At 37.5% G+C, this 16,666-nt stretch overlaps 1 protein-coding gene across 1 annotated transcript in view; it reads right to left on the reverse strand.

Annotated features, from left to right (window-relative positions):
• Window positions 1-440: 440 nt before the first annotated feature.
• Window positions 441-16,666, reverse strand: part of TAB2 (TGF-beta activated kinase 1 (MAP3K7) binding protein 2) — a 60,514-nt gene continuing 44,288 nt past the window's right edge. Inside the window, exons 3-7 of the mRNA XM_058801308.1 lie at window positions 13,402-14,914; window positions 6,644-6,804; window positions 5,924-6,017; window positions 4,597-4,677; window positions 441-2,401 (exon numbers count right to left, since the gene is read on the reverse strand). Coding sequence (XP_058657291.1) covers window positions 2,256-2,401; window positions 4,597-4,677; window positions 5,924-6,017; window positions 6,644-6,804; window positions 13,402-14,914 — 1,995 coding nt within the window. The 3' untranslated portion in view covers window positions 441-2,255. The remainder of the gene's footprint in view (window positions 2,402-4,596; window positions 4,678-5,923; window positions 6,018-6,643; window positions 6,805-13,401; window positions 14,915-16,666) is intronic.

A 16,666-nucleotide genomic window follows, 5' to 3' on the forward strand; every position in this document is an offset into this window, starting at 1 on the left:
ACAAAGCAGTTGCCCATTTTGATTTAGAAAAGCATTTTTAAAATCATGAACCCCAGAAGCAGGAAGTAAAAAGGGACTGTGTCTAGCTTATTGCTTTATGAATAAATGAGTGGGTCTTTGGTCAGGAAACAATCTCCTCAGTGCAACTTTATGAAATACATTCCTTATGCTCACTGAATTGGAATTAAACAGAGTAACGCATGGCAGGAGAGACAAGGTTCAACAAAAAAAAGGCTTAAATAAAAACTCTGGTCATAAGAAATCAGCCTACTTTTAATACCGTTAATGCTTATTGCTCCGTTGAGTATTCTGTTGCTCCACAGCATGGAAAAAGCAAACAAATCACAAAAGAAAGCATTAGAATATATTTTTTTTAATTTTTATAAATAACTTATCTGTTACAAAGGCAGTTTACCCAGCTAAATCACAAAACCATCAACTCAAGATATCCAAATTAGGTTTTATTAATAAACAGGTAAAAACTGATTTGTCAATCTTCACATAGAACTGCAGATGAAGCTGAAAAACAAGGCCTCATTTTATAAACAAAATGCATTGAATGCAACTGCTTTGGGTCTACTGCCTAATTACCTGGGATTGACATTTTCTTCCCACATAAAAAAAATTGCAAAGCCTTCAAAACAAAGGCCTCTGTGCATTCACATAGATCACTTGTAAAACTCCTAATAAAAGTGTCCACTGGCGGATGTTTACAGTGGGTGACAGTCTACTTTGTCTCTTGCTACATGGTTAGCACTCCCTCCAGCCTCACACTAAGTGCTGCTGCTACATAATTCTTTGTGTGCCATCTTTCATGCATATTGTACTGGAATTCCATTTTCTTGATCTTGGTTACATACATCCCCGATCATGTGAGTATTTTCCTTAAAAAAATAGATCATCAAAATAAAAGAGATGCTTGAGGTTGCTTCAGTGTTCAAGTCTGTTTGATTTCTCTTTTCCAGCCTTTATTTCAGTTGTCCTAAATATTGCTATCCTTGTTTTCTGTAAATATGAGACTTCACCACAAAGTCAGGTATAGAAACTGGCTGCCAAAACAGGAAAGCATTTAAAGTCCTTGAACAAAGCCGTATGATGCTGCTGCTGTTGATTTTGGCACTTTAAGTACTTCCCCAATGAATCTCTCTTCAGGAGTCTGCAAGACACCCAGCAGATGAAGCAAGCTTAACTCGGATGCTGATCTGTTGGTGGGTTGAAAGTTTCCTAGTATAGTTTCCTCACAGCAGACAAAATGCTCCCTTTGTGTCACCCACCGTAAAACTCAGTGTACAGAGTGAACTATATGCGTGAACTCTTCCAACTTTTCCTGCACTTTTACCACGCTGCATCTGCAGGTCTTCACAGATCATCAGCATTTACAAGAGCAATGTACAGAACGAGCAGAGGAAAGCTATTTTGTGCATAGTTTTTTACTAATGCTCTTATTTTAAGGCATTGCTTCTCTCAGATAAAAGCTTAAAAAAAGGGACATGATCGTGCTTAATCACTTAAAGGGAAAAAAAGAAAGTTAACAAAAAGACTATTACACTATACATACAGAAGTACAAGAAAATAATAAAGGTGAGGAAAGGAAATCACTTAAAGCAGGCTCTAGAGCTATGTACAGTAGGAAAAGCTTTGGGGTATTTCACTGTGTGTATTGTACAGACAACGCATGCAGTTTTTCCTTTTCATCTTTAGATGTGATTGTAATGATTTCTGGCTTCACAGAGATGTTTTCAGGGAAGACAAGGCAAAGAGTACCACTGATTTGTGAAGTTCTTCCCTTTATCAAAGGCACTATGTGGCAGCAAACAGTTTAAATATTTAAACCTTGTTCCTTTTAAGATTTCCTTTGTGCATGTAGTGTTTCACTGAAAGCTCTGAAAACAAAAACACTAGCACTCTATTCCTTTCCCCTGTCAAAATTCAGTAGTGACACTGGGGCAGAGAAGAGGATGGGTGACACCCAGGCACTGAACACGGTGTGTGTTCCTGGTAATACTGTACATGGTTCAGGCAGCTGGCGAGTCTCTCAGCAGATTGCCCTTCAGCTGATCAGCGTCAGCTGCCTGTGACACAGCTCTGAGGTATTGCTTGCTCTGTGGGCTGACATTTAACAATAGCAAAACACCATCTTGTCACACCTTCCATTTTACAAAACCCTATGCATAAATGCTTTTTTTGCCCCCCAATGCCTGGACAATTCCTTGTACGTTTGCTATGGTTTTAGGGAAGGTAATGGGCCTGTTGGCTCAGAAATGCCTGGGCATTTCACACTGTTCACAGCGATTTAAGGCAGGATGGTTTAAAAAAGTACAGGCGGTACAACTCCATTGAGCTCCCTCATCTTCATCTGTGTCTGGAACAGTCTTTGGTGTTTTCACAATGGACCTCTGATCTGTGACATGGAAGAGATAAGATAAGCAGTTACTAACTGAAAACAGCATAGAAAGAATTTTGAGATTTTTTTTTTCAGTAACTGAGAACAATCTTGTTCCTCTGAGAACAGCACAGTTATTAAAAGTGACAGAAGCAGCTTTTTACCACCCCCTTGACTACAGCTTGATTGTAGGTAAGCCAAAAGGCTCAAGGTAAAACTACAAAAATCAAGTTTCCCATCCCTTAACTCTGCTTTCTTCCCTTCCCTCAGTTCAAAGCTAAGGCATAAAAAGGAAATAAAATTTGCAAATTAATCAGCACAGGAAACATGGATTTAGAAGATTTAGAAGTCTGAGGTCTATGAAGTGGTCTAAAATTCGTTATGACAAGAAGTATGTGCTTTGTAACCCTTTGACATGTCAAACTTTTTGATTCTAGAAAGAAGGTAGCAGTTCTTCAAGCCAGCTCAGCACGCAGACGTACTAAATAAAAAACATTGCAGGGCTCTGTCATGCTACAGAGTAATCATCCCAGCAATACCAACACATCTTTTTGCATGATGTGTTAGACAGTAATCTTCAAATATTTTAAGAGAAAAGAAGAAGAGAGAAAAGGAATGAAAAGGATGAAGAGAGAGATGAGTGACTTCTCAAGTTAAGGGTTCCCCAGTTTAGGTAACTGTGAAATCCTTTCAGCCCATTATTTCATCTGGAAAACATCTCATCAGCAATGGCAATTGCTGCAAAATGACAGCAAGATTTCCATAAGTACAACACTACTGATCACAGCACAAGAATTATTTTTGTTCTTTTGTGAACAGCAGTAATTCTGTTTTAAGTGAAATTCTGTTTTAGCTACATGATAGCTAAATTGAAACTTAAAATAAAATTAAAATTAAAGTTAATGAAGAACTAAGATACAGCAGTGACACTTTTTTTAAAAAAAAGAAGAAAGGTAATTGACAGAGGGACTTTAGAGCTTATAAACCAATCAGGGTCAATTTTATATTTTCAAGATAGATTGAACAAAACACTTAAATTTGGGAGTTCCTAAAAGATAAGCCAATAAAAATGTTGACAACAAGTCAAAGAAAATTAATTTTTCTTCTTTGATAGGTTAGTTTTTATTTATTATAAAAGGAACTACATAATGACAGAACTTGTAAGTTCTTCATGGTTCAGTTGTAAAATGTGTCTAATAGGAATGTGTTTGGATTTAACTTTACTCGGAATTTTAACTACCAGCTCAGGTAGTAGAAGGATAAAAAGTGCTTTATAAAGTATGAAAAACAGTATCAGTTTGGAAGTGCTGCAAAAGATCTGCGGGACAAAAAGTTCAATTTATCTAGACCATTTTACAATGCAGAATTGTCAGAAATGTCCAAGATGAGATTCTGTAACAACAGTTACTGCACACCCCAAGGACAATTAACTACACGCATCTATATTATGTGGAGAACTTCCAGGACAGAAAGACTGCACAGAAACACCTGTGGATTATCTCCATGTTTTGTGAGATGGTGTGCCTAAAGTCATAGTATAATGATGTTCCAAGCAAGCTGAATTCATTCTCTGCTTTATGTAAAACACAAGAGGTAATTGTTCAGCTTTGTTTGACACCTTGAGTGCAGAACAAGCAAGTAATGTGCACACTAATGATAAATAGAATGCTTAAGAGTGGCTAATACTCAGCAATACTGACTCCCTACTGCTCTGCATTACTTTCCTGTTCAACTACCTAGAACTATATTTACCAATAGTCAGAAGAGGCTTTCATGTAACTTGTTAATAGAAATTCTGCAGTAACCATGAATTCCAGTGAGGGTAACCCACCTGAGTTGTTACTACATGTAAGTAAATCTACTGTTCACTATGGATAATGGTGAAGTCATCTAAGTGAGTTTCATTGGCCCCTAAGCAATGTACCTCATGCTCATTTTTAAAGATGGATGCTTCCATTACATAAACTGCCTTACAATATATTATTCATCTTTAACATAACCCATTTAATATACTTCTCTTTCCTGAACGTATGAGTAGAGAGGAAACAAGAGCAAACAGAAGCATATTTACTGCCAATACAAATAAAATGTGAGGTTTGTATGCTTTTGAAGTAATCTATTTCAAAATCAACACTTAAGATTTGTAAATTAGAACTTGGTATTAGATACAAACCAGGTATTTGTATCAAATCCAAATTTTATCAATACAATACCTTTGGGTTTTGGTGGCACCGGACCAAGAAATCCAATATTATCGTAAAAATTATGAATAGCGCTGGGATTAAAATGTGGTCCTAAAAATAAAAAAAAAAAGTGCAGCAGTTTAAAAAAATAAACTTGAGTAGGAAGGCATATCAGTTTTTTCTGGCAGTAATTCTATAACCATACTATTATTCACTTATCACCTTTTATATCAAGGTGTCAATACAGACCTAAGTGAGATATTAGTGATTTCAACAATACACTTTAACAAACTTATTGCCCAAAATATGTAATATAAAGTAAAGTCAGAGACAAGCTCTAGCAAACTAAACTCCTTTAAAGGTATCTTTTTCTGTTACTCTTTAAGATCATTTTATTAGTAAATCATATCTGACTTTTTCCAAATTGCAACTATACTCAGAGATATCTTACCTACTACACAATGTATTATACAGGCTTAGAATTAAAACTCAAGAGAAAGTTCTAAATGCAATTTACTGTAACAAGCAAAAAAAAAAAAAAAAATCACCCACTACTCACTCTATTTAAGGTCAGGCTTTCAGTGTAGCATTACATTCAGCACACCTGTCTGCCTTCTCCTGAACTGCAGGTAGACTGACTTTTGTGTTCATGTGTGGAACTCATGTCCCAGCTGATCTAACAGCTCACTGCTTCTGGAGTGGGAAGCATCAATTCCTTCCCTCTCACTATCTCAGTTCTCCCTTCCTGTGCCTCTCCCTCACATCAGCTACAGCAAGCTTTTCCAGCAATGCAAGTTTTAGCTTGGCTTGTGAACAGAATCAGCTCTGCAAAGAGTCTAAAAAACAAATACAGAGGCAGAGCTAAGTGGCAAGAGAGAGAAGCAGGAAGAGAGAGGCTTTCTTGCTGGCAGTTCTTGAACTGGCTCAGCTGTCTCATCATTTCACCCCCATGACCAAAGGCTTTGTCCCTGCAGACAAAGAAAGCAGAGAGCACACTGGAAGTTACAACCACATTTTATATTTTCTACCTTGAGAGACTAAATACAGACAGAGGTGGAAGACAAAAGAGAGAGATGAACACATATGTATAGATGTATCACTCAAAAAACTTACTCTTTCTTTGATACACAGATAATCAGATTTGTATGAAATAGGAATGACTGTGGAATTAGGAAAATCATATGGCCGACAAAAACAAGAGGCTTTAAAGACAGTTACTACCATGGTTTCACTCACACTAATGTGATGATTTATCAAAAAGTATGTATATCCATCATTTATATGGACGTTTTTGAAACATGTAGACAGTGAAAAAAATCAACATTTACAGTTACTGATGTACTAAGACATACTGTACCTCTTGCTTGAAAAAGATCAATCTCTTTGGTTAGGCAATCTATGTCTATCTGCAGCTGTCTGTTACAACTTCTTAACTGTTGCATTTCTTCCAGCTGAAAAAATAAATCTGCCTGTTAGACAAATTTTCCCAGTTTATGAACAGTTATCATTCACGCACAGGTAGACAACATTTAATTATTTCAGAAATTATGATAAAAGAATCTTCCCTAATGACTACCTTTCTTTTAATCCAAGCATTATCTTAGAAAAAGCTTCCAGACCTACTGAATATTTCTCTCTCATCAGACTTCAGAGCAGACTGAACAACTCCAAACTTCAGTCAGGGCACAGCCAGTGGTCTGGTCCACCAGATCAATGGATGATCATCTAGCACTGAAAACTGGTTCATTAATTAGTTTCTTTGAGCTCAGTATATGCACCAAGACCAAAAGTACTTGGTGTGATAACAGTATGAGTATTAACTTGTAAGGACTATCACGCCAAACCTTTAGTGACTGCCTGTAAAAGCAGTTCTTCACAAAGCAACTAGCAAGCTGCAAGCTTGTGGTTAAATGACACATTTTTAGTCCTTACTCTGAACTCCACTGTTCACCAACTTAATTCTAACTATACTGCCTGTCCCTAGTATATTGTCAATATACGAACAAGTCTTCCTTCCATTTATTGTGCCAGACCACACTTGTGGTTAGGTTTATACCCTACAGATGTTTCAACTTACTGATGGAATTTGGGAAACAGAATTCGATCTTTTCAGGCGCCTTCGTGTTAGATTATTCTCCATTTCATTGACCTCTGATTTTAGTTTATCCAACTTTTTCTTTTGAACCTCAAGTTCTCGTTGAAGTCGCTCCATCCTGGCCTTCTGGTGTACCAGTAAAGCTGCAATACATAAAGTCCCATTTTATCTACTTTATTATCCTTCACATGGCAACATCAGATTAAGAAGCAAGTTGGCACTCTTTTGGGAAAAACACTGAAAAAACCACTGCTACAGACTGCTTTTCCAATTTCCTCACAAGAAAAACTCTGCCATAAGACAGAAAGTGCTGTATTTTTGAAAACAGCACAAGCTAACTACAGACAAGCAAATATGAGAAAGCCATACAATGCAATAAATGGCCATGCAAAATTTAACTGTAATCTTAAAAACCGACAAGACTAACTACCCAAAGGCAGGAACAAATATTTCTGTGTGTATTCATCTTAACTACTGTAAAACAGGTAGCATGAAGAGGATTTCAGACAACTGCAATATGGAGCTCTGCATATGCTTATTACAATTAGGATTGGATCCAGTGTTCATCATAGTACAAACCATCAAATGATACCAAATCATAAATAAGCACACCACTAGCAAACTGATACTTGTCAAAAGCTGGACTGTATGTCACTTTACCCCTAAACTATGGTGCAGAACCATTAGCTCAGCTTCTAATTTCTAACACTGGTTACTATTTGTAAAGCAAAAGGCACAAGGAGACCTAATTTAGAAACAGTGAAGGTAGCAGAACTTCACAGTTTCAAACCACAGTTTTTTAAATGTATAAAGAACCTAAGTAGCAGATGACACAAATTCATGCAATCTAATGAGTTTATTTCACTGAAGGCAGGTTTACTATTAAATATAATCAAAAAAGTAGATATCACTGCTCAAAGCAATAACCATCTTCTATAAAAATGTATTTAATTAAATAAACTAAAGAATAATTTTAATTTCTGCACAGCCATTCATTCATCCATCCACTAGTAATTCCTAAACTGTGATCATTTTCACAGACTATGTACCTTTATATCACCCTGGAAATTATAAAGAAGTAGCAATAACACGGTATTTTAAAAAAGACTGAATTTGCCTTACAAAGTCTTTAAACCGAACTCCAGCTGGAACATGATGTTTAACTCCTCACAATTTCTTCAGGTACCAAAAAATTAGAAGCACTCAAATCTGGTTGCCTAGGTTTCCCAAATAATAGCAGAGAAAAAAAAAACCCCAAAACAACATCAAAAAGATGGAACGCTCCACATCTCTGGCAACTGACTTCTCCTGCAGATCCTGCCTGCTCATTCATTCATTCACACATTGCATTTTGTCTTCCAGAGGTTCTTTAAAAGGAGGAACCATGCCAAACTATTTTTGAACAGTGTTACAGACCATACTGAGATCCAGCCTAGGCTTTTGAGTCACAAATGTTCACAAGATACTGAAATGACACCTAGCTTCTGCTACATTTTATTCAAATCACAGAAGTTTTCATAAACGGACACCTTTACTTTGGGTCACAGTAGTTGCACTACAGTAAAAATTGTAGCTGTGCTCATATGTAAAATCAAAACATAATAACTGAAACCTCAGTATAAAGATTTTTGTTGAAGACTTGAAATTATCAGGTAAGTATTCTCAGCAGACAGCCTCTCCTCTTGAAAAGCCTTTTACAAACAGAAAATGAAGTCTAAAGAAAGGAAATCAAAGACTATTTCGCCTCTACTCTGGTAGAGAGTGTACAAGTCCTTTTTCTTTCTACGTTTTATTTCCAGTTTTAGACAGTCTCTTCTGTTTTCATTACCTTGGTAAGCCTGCTAAGGCAACACAGCTATGCTCTACTGCCCAGACCCAGAACTCCTCAGACATGTCAAATGGTGGATGCAGGCTGCTGCCAAGTAGCCAGTGCTGCTGGATGTGCCAGGTGAGGAGCATTGTTACCAGAATATCAGGTTGTATGGCATGGCCTCAAGAGTTCAACTATGACTAAACTTTGCCTGTGCATCCCTCATCTCCTTTTTTAAACTACTTTTGTAAAGAAAAAGAACCCAAGATTCCTCATTTTGATGTTCTCCCACTTGTGTGGTTTAGAAATTCAGCTGTCAGTATGGAACTGTACAAGGAGGAGAAGGCACTGATGGATGCCCCCAGCATTACTACATGCTTTTCATTTTCATGTCATGTCTGGAAAGTCATGCACTTTATTTTCCTAGGAACTTTGGGACTACCATCTCACAATTTCAAATCCCAATAGGTTTTAAAAACACACACTAAAAATTACCATTGCAATTAAAGAAGAATCACTTGACACTACTGCGCTATCCTTCTACTTATTAAAAGTAACTTTGATAAGGAACTTGAAAGATTGGTGTAAGCAGAGACTTTCATATACAATTTGGTAATTTTGTTTTAATACCAATTTGGTAGCTGCAGGAAAACAATGATGGGGGAAGACAAAACCGTCCTATTTCAGTGTTGTAATTATGAATGGAAAGCCGTAATTTAAGTATTCAGCTCCCTCTAGCGTTGCTCAGAGCAACTGAAAACGTTTTCTCAAGTGCAAACAGGGTATTTGGCACATTTAGTTTTTTTATACTTCTGCATGTTTGCATTCAGCAGAGTACAGTACACTTCAATGCCCTGGCAGATGCCACTGTTTCCTCTGACAACCAAAGTGCACATTTTCACATAAAAGCTGTATATCATTATAATTACAGGAAGGAGCATAAAAGTCTGGAGGACAGAAGTTCACTCTTCCTCTCCCAGAGACCTTCTCAATCGGGCACTAAATATACCTTGAAGTTTGTAAATGTATGCATAATTGTTTTCTCAAAGACTCTGTGAATGTGAATTTTAACGTTAAGAGTATATTTTATCATTTTAAATGTTTCTAAGATAAATTCTAATCTAGGAATACAACGATTTCACCCTATCCTATAGACCTACACAGTTTTAAAATCTCTTAGTTTGTCAGATATGGAGGGGATTTCTGACAATGCAATTACACTGCGGCAGGAGGTTCATGAGAGTCTCACAACTTATGCTTGGGCATGTTGTCTAAACCTGAAGCTGCACAGAATTCAGTCATCTGATATGCAACTTTAATAGTTCAAACTGATTTCTTTGTTCTGTCTTTTCAATACTCTCTTCCCCTAATTTTTTAAAGGAACATCAGTGAAGAGTGGGGCCTGATATACAGAGCCAAATATAAGGTGGTATTTTTTCTTAGACCATATGGGCTCAGAGCCCCTTGGTGCACAGGCCACAGCTGTATCTTATTCAAGTCTTTTTACTTAAACATCTACGAGGACTGGCTAAGAATGAAAAAAAGTTGTTTCCTGCAGCTTTATTTAATTTTTTTTAAGTTTCAAAGATCTCCAAGAAACCAAAGCAAGAGCTGTGCAAAATATTAATTTACTAATCTAGTTTATAAATTAATTTATTTACTTTAAAAACAGAGTGGCAAGAATTGCTAAGCAAACATGCTTCCACATATATAACTACAATTGGTACCAATGATTCACTCAACTTTGCACACCATCCTCTTTCAAGTTGAAGAAAAAATTATGAAAACATCAGTCAGTCAAAGGCGTATAATATTTAACCAAAGGACTTAAGTTACCTAGTAAGAAAACATGCACCTAGTGATTTTATTATACAATTATGTATTTTCTTGAGAGGTTGCCTTCTCTTTACACAGATGGAAAGCGATACCCAGAATGAGCAACTATTAAATAACTGTTCAGCCTCACTACTCATCACATGACATGCATACATCACAAAAAGGTATCTGAGTACAGCATTTTCAATTTCTAACAAGATTCCAATTTTCCATCCATAAGACATGTTATACTAAACTAAATTACACATTGAAATCCCACTTAACTACTTCATATTAATAAAACTAATTATAAATTGTAATCTCTACTAAGTAATGGGAATATTCCTGCACACTGACAGAAGTGATACTGAACACATAAAAATGCATCCTCTTTTGGCTGTACTTCTGGGCATACATCTAGCATTATTCTTCTCACAGCACCATAAATTCTTACTGACTTTAACAGCAGACACATGCACTCGACACTTCCACAAGTGACTCCTCAGTATCTCAAACTAGAATCCTAGAAAATGAGAAACATCCCTCAGCAACCAGTTCTGAGAAGTCTGGTGACAGTGAGTTTCTCAGGATGACAGAGTAAGTGCCAGAGACACAAGCAAGCATTCCAGGAAAATGACATTGATCTTATCTGAGCTGTACCCACTCCTTTACACATTCTGTAACCTCCAGGTTTGGCAGCAAATAAGACAGATCTGGGGCAGCCTTCTACTACCCACTGCAACTTTCTTGGGAGGGAAACCAGAAATATCATGGAAGGAGACTGAGGTGCCTACACACACAGCAATTAAGCAAAGCTTCTTTCATGGCAAGCAGCAGCACCTACAGAGAAGTCAAACACATCTTCTGTTCTCCTGGGCTGGACCATGTATATAAATGTAAAATAAATAAAAAGAGCAAAGGAAATTTCATTTGACATCAAAGCAACTGCATCTTTCACCCCAAGGTTTCTTTTTCCCCAAGCCAGTTTCAGTTCTCCCTGCCAAGATAAGGAGCACTCTGGTAGAAAGAGAAAAGCTGATAAAAATACATCTTTCTCTAATCATGGCCAGAGAAACTACTCATCTTCTCTGGCTAAAATTAAAATGAAACAAGCACCTTGCATGGAAGGATTCTGGCAGTCTGGCTAAATCATAAGCAATTTAGAATACAGAGAAAACATGAAGTAACTCAAATCCCTTTTTGTATGCAAGACGAAAAAGAAACCACTGCTAAGTATAAGAAACATGTTTAAAAGCAACAGTTAGGACTTCCAGATATCAATATCATACAGTAAGTCTATCACAGACTTCTCAACTTTACAGATATTAATTAATAACAAAAATGTAAGAAACACTGCACTTCTTGCAGCAGAACTGGAGCACACATGCCAGAAATCTCTACACGTAAAGAGCTTCAGGACTATTAAGTGCACTTTCTAGTGAAGGACACAGAAGGATGGTGATTTCCTGAGGTCCCTAAAGTTGTACCAGCCCACATCATAGATCTACACATCATCTAATAGCTGCAGCTTGGCTTCAGGAAGAGCTGGGCTCCACAGCAACTATGAGGTCAATGCTTCTGGAACTCTAGGTTGTGTATCAAGCTTGCCTGACCTTGATAAACTGAATGCTGACACCTGCAGCTTGCGGAGAGGTCACAGCGGCCATCACTACCAAGGGTACGAGAGATAAAAAGGTAGAACTGGTAGAAGTCAGTGCCCTCAGAAAGGAAAAACAGACAAAAGGGACAACTCTCCAAAATGAGCAGTTTTATCAAGCCCCTAAAAAGTATCCAACTTGCTTGGGAAGCAAGTTCATGACCTAAAAGACTGTTTAAAGCCTAAGGACAAGATTTCAATTGCCATATTTCTGGTATATGAAGTTTTCCAGGACTAAGACTAAAACAAACAGCTAAGTCTCCCTCCAAAGTAAGAAATGGAAATATGATATGGGGGGGCAATTTTTTTGCTTACCTACAGATGAATTTTCTGAAGTTCTTTATGCACTGAACATAAGAGAACGTAAGGATGATTAGCTTTTTGGTTTTGACACATAACCTTTGGAAACTCTTGAGTTAGGATTAACTATTCCTCACTAAATATAGTTATATCCAGAAGCAGTGCACAAGCTGGAATAATTTTTTTATTTACTTCATTAACGTGGTATTCCAGATGCAGATCTGGCTTCCAGTGTCCTGATCACTGTACTTACTTACAAAAAATAAAATGGCTAAGTTCATTTGAAGAATGTTTACACTGGTTGTGCAACAGGCCAGTTTTTTAAATTCAGAATTGTTTGCTAGGTCCAGAGGGGACCAGTGAGGTCAAAGACAAATTATTTTGACAACCTATTGTGAATACTGCTTAAATATCCTAAGACTCATTCAACATTTTTATGTAAAAAGCTCACAGGAAGGTTAATAAACCATTAAGTTGGTAATAAAAGCATGCAAACCCATGAAAACAGAAGAAAAAGATTAACAGGTTATCTCGCTTTATCACATATTCTAAGCTTTACGCCTCCATTACCGCTGACCCCTTAAAACAGATTACTTTGGTTTGGTGTTCCTTTTCACATTTTAAAATGTAACAGAAGTAAGTATCAAGACTTCAAGCATTTTATTGCCAGGAACATAGTAGGAAACATGGAGGCCAGGCCAACACTTTGTGCCATTAATTGCTTTTGAAGTCTGCTTTTCTTTCTTCTTAAAGAACACTCACAAAAAAAATTATCCAATGTAAACAGTATCTCAACAGATTTAAAAATCTGATAATGGAATTGTAGCTTTAAATCACTAGGACAAGTTGAACAAACTAGATTTTTCTTTCAGAACAACATAAAAATGAAGATGGTATGATTCCACTTCATTAAACAGATAACATATCTACTTAAGACAAACAGAAGAATATCTCTAAGTATTCAGTTACATGTCTTTACCATAAAAGAAATGTATGAATTGCTTATAAAATGCTTTTATTTATTTAGGAAACACAAATCCTAAAATTAAAGACACTGTATTAACATCATAAAGGTTACTAACTGTTTCCTGTTCTGCAATCTACACACTGAATTGACAACCTGGTAAAAATCTCTGCAATTTATATTAAGAATATTACCTTGTGTGTAGGCAGCATCATCAGATCCCATACTCAATTTCCGTGCATCACTGATCCTATCCACATGTGCTAAAACAGGGTCAGTAAGATGCTGGATACCCTCTGGTTCAACATAGTGATCAGGAAGGTTTAGAAGGTTTGTAGGTTCAAAAGTTGGGGATACTACCCCTGGGGAAACTGCAGGGGGCTTATTTGGAGAAACTGTAATTTTAAAAGTATATTTTGTGTTAGGCTGAGTAACAACCACTCGAGGAGAAGTTGCAGTGGTGCTGTTGCCCACTGCTCGACTCTTGGGTGGATGGTGATGAATAAATGCAGGACCCATGCTTACTTGACCAGACATATTCCTAGCAGTAGTAGATACTCCAGGATTTGTGGATATGAAAAGCGTGGGCTGGTTCCGCACAAGTTGATCATCTCCTGTTGTGGCATTTGCTGAAATGTAGACCTTGGGCTGACCACGTGTGATCACTTCATCAGTATTTGGAGGACTGGCCGATATGTAAACAGTGGGCTGACTTCTACTTAATGTCTGGCTATTGAGGGAAGAGGGAACGGTGGAGGTGCGAGGGCCAGTTGAACGCAATTTAGAAGAACTGTTTCTTTGTGGCGGTTCAAGTTTGATTTCAATTTGATTTTTGCGAGGTCCTGTGGATATATTTTGAATGTTGTATTGGCTATGAGCAGAAGATTGTGAGCTACCAGATGAATGAATCATAGGTGCTTGTGGAGTAGTAGGAGAACTGATAGGCATGTACACATGAGAAGTCTGGTGGCCTTGCTGGTTTGGCTGTGTTGAGTGTTGCGATGAGGTATGTGGCGTAGTACTGGATGTAGGAATAGTAGTCCAGGGACTTGGCTGTGAAGTCTGGTAGACTTGCTGAGGGTGCATGGGATTAAACTGAGATGCCCAGCCTGGCTGCTGCTGTGTTTGCCGAGCAGTACCACTAGGAGCTGTGATGTAAGGCCTAATATAGATAGAATTTCCCTGGGGACTGTTAAGTACAGGAGGAGGTACACCATGTATGTGCAAAGACGTTGGGGTATTGCGACCAGGCTGAATGTTTGGGGCTAAAGTTACCATAATGGGGTTGAATCTGGGTGTTTGTTGAGACAAGTTAGATACTCCTTTGCTGCCTAGGTGAAATCCAAGATGCTGCCCTGGATTAGAAGCACTAACTGTATTAGCTATCCCAAAGACATTAAATCCTTGTGGAACCTGTGCAGGTGCTGTCTGTGGTTCCTGCTGAAACAGTTCATTGTTGGACTGACTGGTTTGAAGGTGTCCATCACTAACACTGTGAGCTAGAGTCCTACTTCCATTCATTCTACTTCCTTCTCTTCCATGGTGATAGACATTCTGTGACTGCAAATCCAAATTAAGAGATGTCATGTGATTTCGTAGTCCAGGAATCCCAGAATCATCCGAAAAACTCAGGTCTCCTTCACCGTAGAGATATTTTGTGCTCTCTTGAGAGAGAACTGCACAACAGGCATCCAAATTATTGTTATTCTAAAAAAGACAGATGAAAGTTTGACATTACTGATAAAATACTGTCACAGTTATGTATGAATACATCCAATCACAACTGAAAAATGAACAATACAACATCAGATAGAAAGCTTTAGGTGGCTGGCTAGCGTAGCTGCTCTATACACACAAGGGGCTTGCCTGTGAAGCTCACTGCTCTGGGAACAGTGACTGAGCCAGTAGCACCAAGGGCAGAGTTCTGCATTGCCTCTGAAGCAGCGACAGGGAGATCCTGCACCTTGGAAAGCTAGCTTTATACAGTATGATACACCTTGGATGAATACCTTCCCTATTCCTTCTCAGTTTCAGACCATCTTCAGCAGAGACCAAAGCTCTGGCTTTAGGGAGGAAAATGACAGCAGGAATGGATTCATAGCATCTGCATAGTATTGATTAATAACTTAAAAACAAAAATAAAAACATGTTTATTTTAAATGTTTTCCCAAACACTTCAATACCAGTTATGCATTACCTCCTGCTGAAAACAAAGTGAATCTTATGAAGAGAAGAAATACACAGACTAAAGAAACTGTACATGACTTCAGAAGAAATGCAAAAATTCAGTTTATACAAATACATCAATGACCATTCTTTTGTAAGATCAAAACTATTAATTGAAAACCCAGAGGACATTTGTATTTTCATTTTAAATCACTGCTTGCAAAGCTTTGAAATACTTTTTATTTGTACCTTTTAAATCTAGTAATAGGATGACTTGGAACAGAAACCACAACCTAGCTAACTCTTTTTTCAAGAACATTTCAGATGCAAACCGCTAATCTCTTCTCCCTTTCCACATGTGTAATAATATTGTACTCTAATCTTCCCAACTGAGTTTCCTACATGAGGATTGTTAGAAAGAGTGAACATACATCAGTGACCTAATTTCTTCATACTGTGCACCATGCTTATCACTTTTCACACAGAACCTCCCACCCCTCAAGAAATAAAGGTTAATACTTTCAGCCAGAAGAGCACCTGTTCAGGCCTACGTCATTAACACTAAATAGGTGGCAAATCCATGTCGCACAGAGAAACAGTTACTAGAAAATATGCATGTGATCAAGGAAAAAAAGTGCATGTGCCAAGTAGCAACGTTATCAGTTAGTTAAAAAGTAACACAACCAGATAAACTGATTCATGCTACATGCTTTCTATTTTGTCATTTTTGTTAAACTAGCAGACATTTCTCATTCTTCAACCACTATGAAGGTGACAGTGTTGTGCAGCCATAGCAAGACTATCTCTACCTCACAGATGTACAAAAAAAAAAAGAAAAAGGAAAACAGAAGTGGGAGAGGGATGACAAGGCTAAACTTCACCCACAAAACCAAAACTATGTGTTCATACAGACCAGATACAGTTCTGAATTCTTCCAAATTAAAGAAAAAAAAATCCCAAAAAAACCCTAGCCACAGAACTTTTTAAAATGACAGGATTCTCTAAAGGCTATCTATCGAGCCAGCGCTATATATTGCTGCAAAAAAGTATTCAGCGATATGAAAATGGATCAAATTGATGATACACATATTGGCTCTAGTTTGGAATAAGCACCAGAGGATGAAGTAATCAAAGGAAGTTAGTAGTGAAGAAAGGAAACACACGGACAGAACAGTGGTAAGATAAGAACAATAGCCTGGTATTTGTTGCAAAGGAGAAAAGGGAGCCAGAAAAGGGAAAAAGATAGGATGCCACAGAAAAACAAGCTAGAAAGATCTCAAAGGCAGATTTTGC

This window comes from Ammospiza caudacuta, chromosome 3 (genome assembly GCF_027887145.1).
Source record: "Ammospiza caudacuta isolate bAmmCau1 chromosome 3, bAmmCau1.pri, whole genome shotgun sequence".
Classification (NCBI taxonomy): Eukaryota; Metazoa; Chordata; class Aves; order Passeriformes; family Passerellidae; genus Ammospiza; species Ammospiza caudacuta.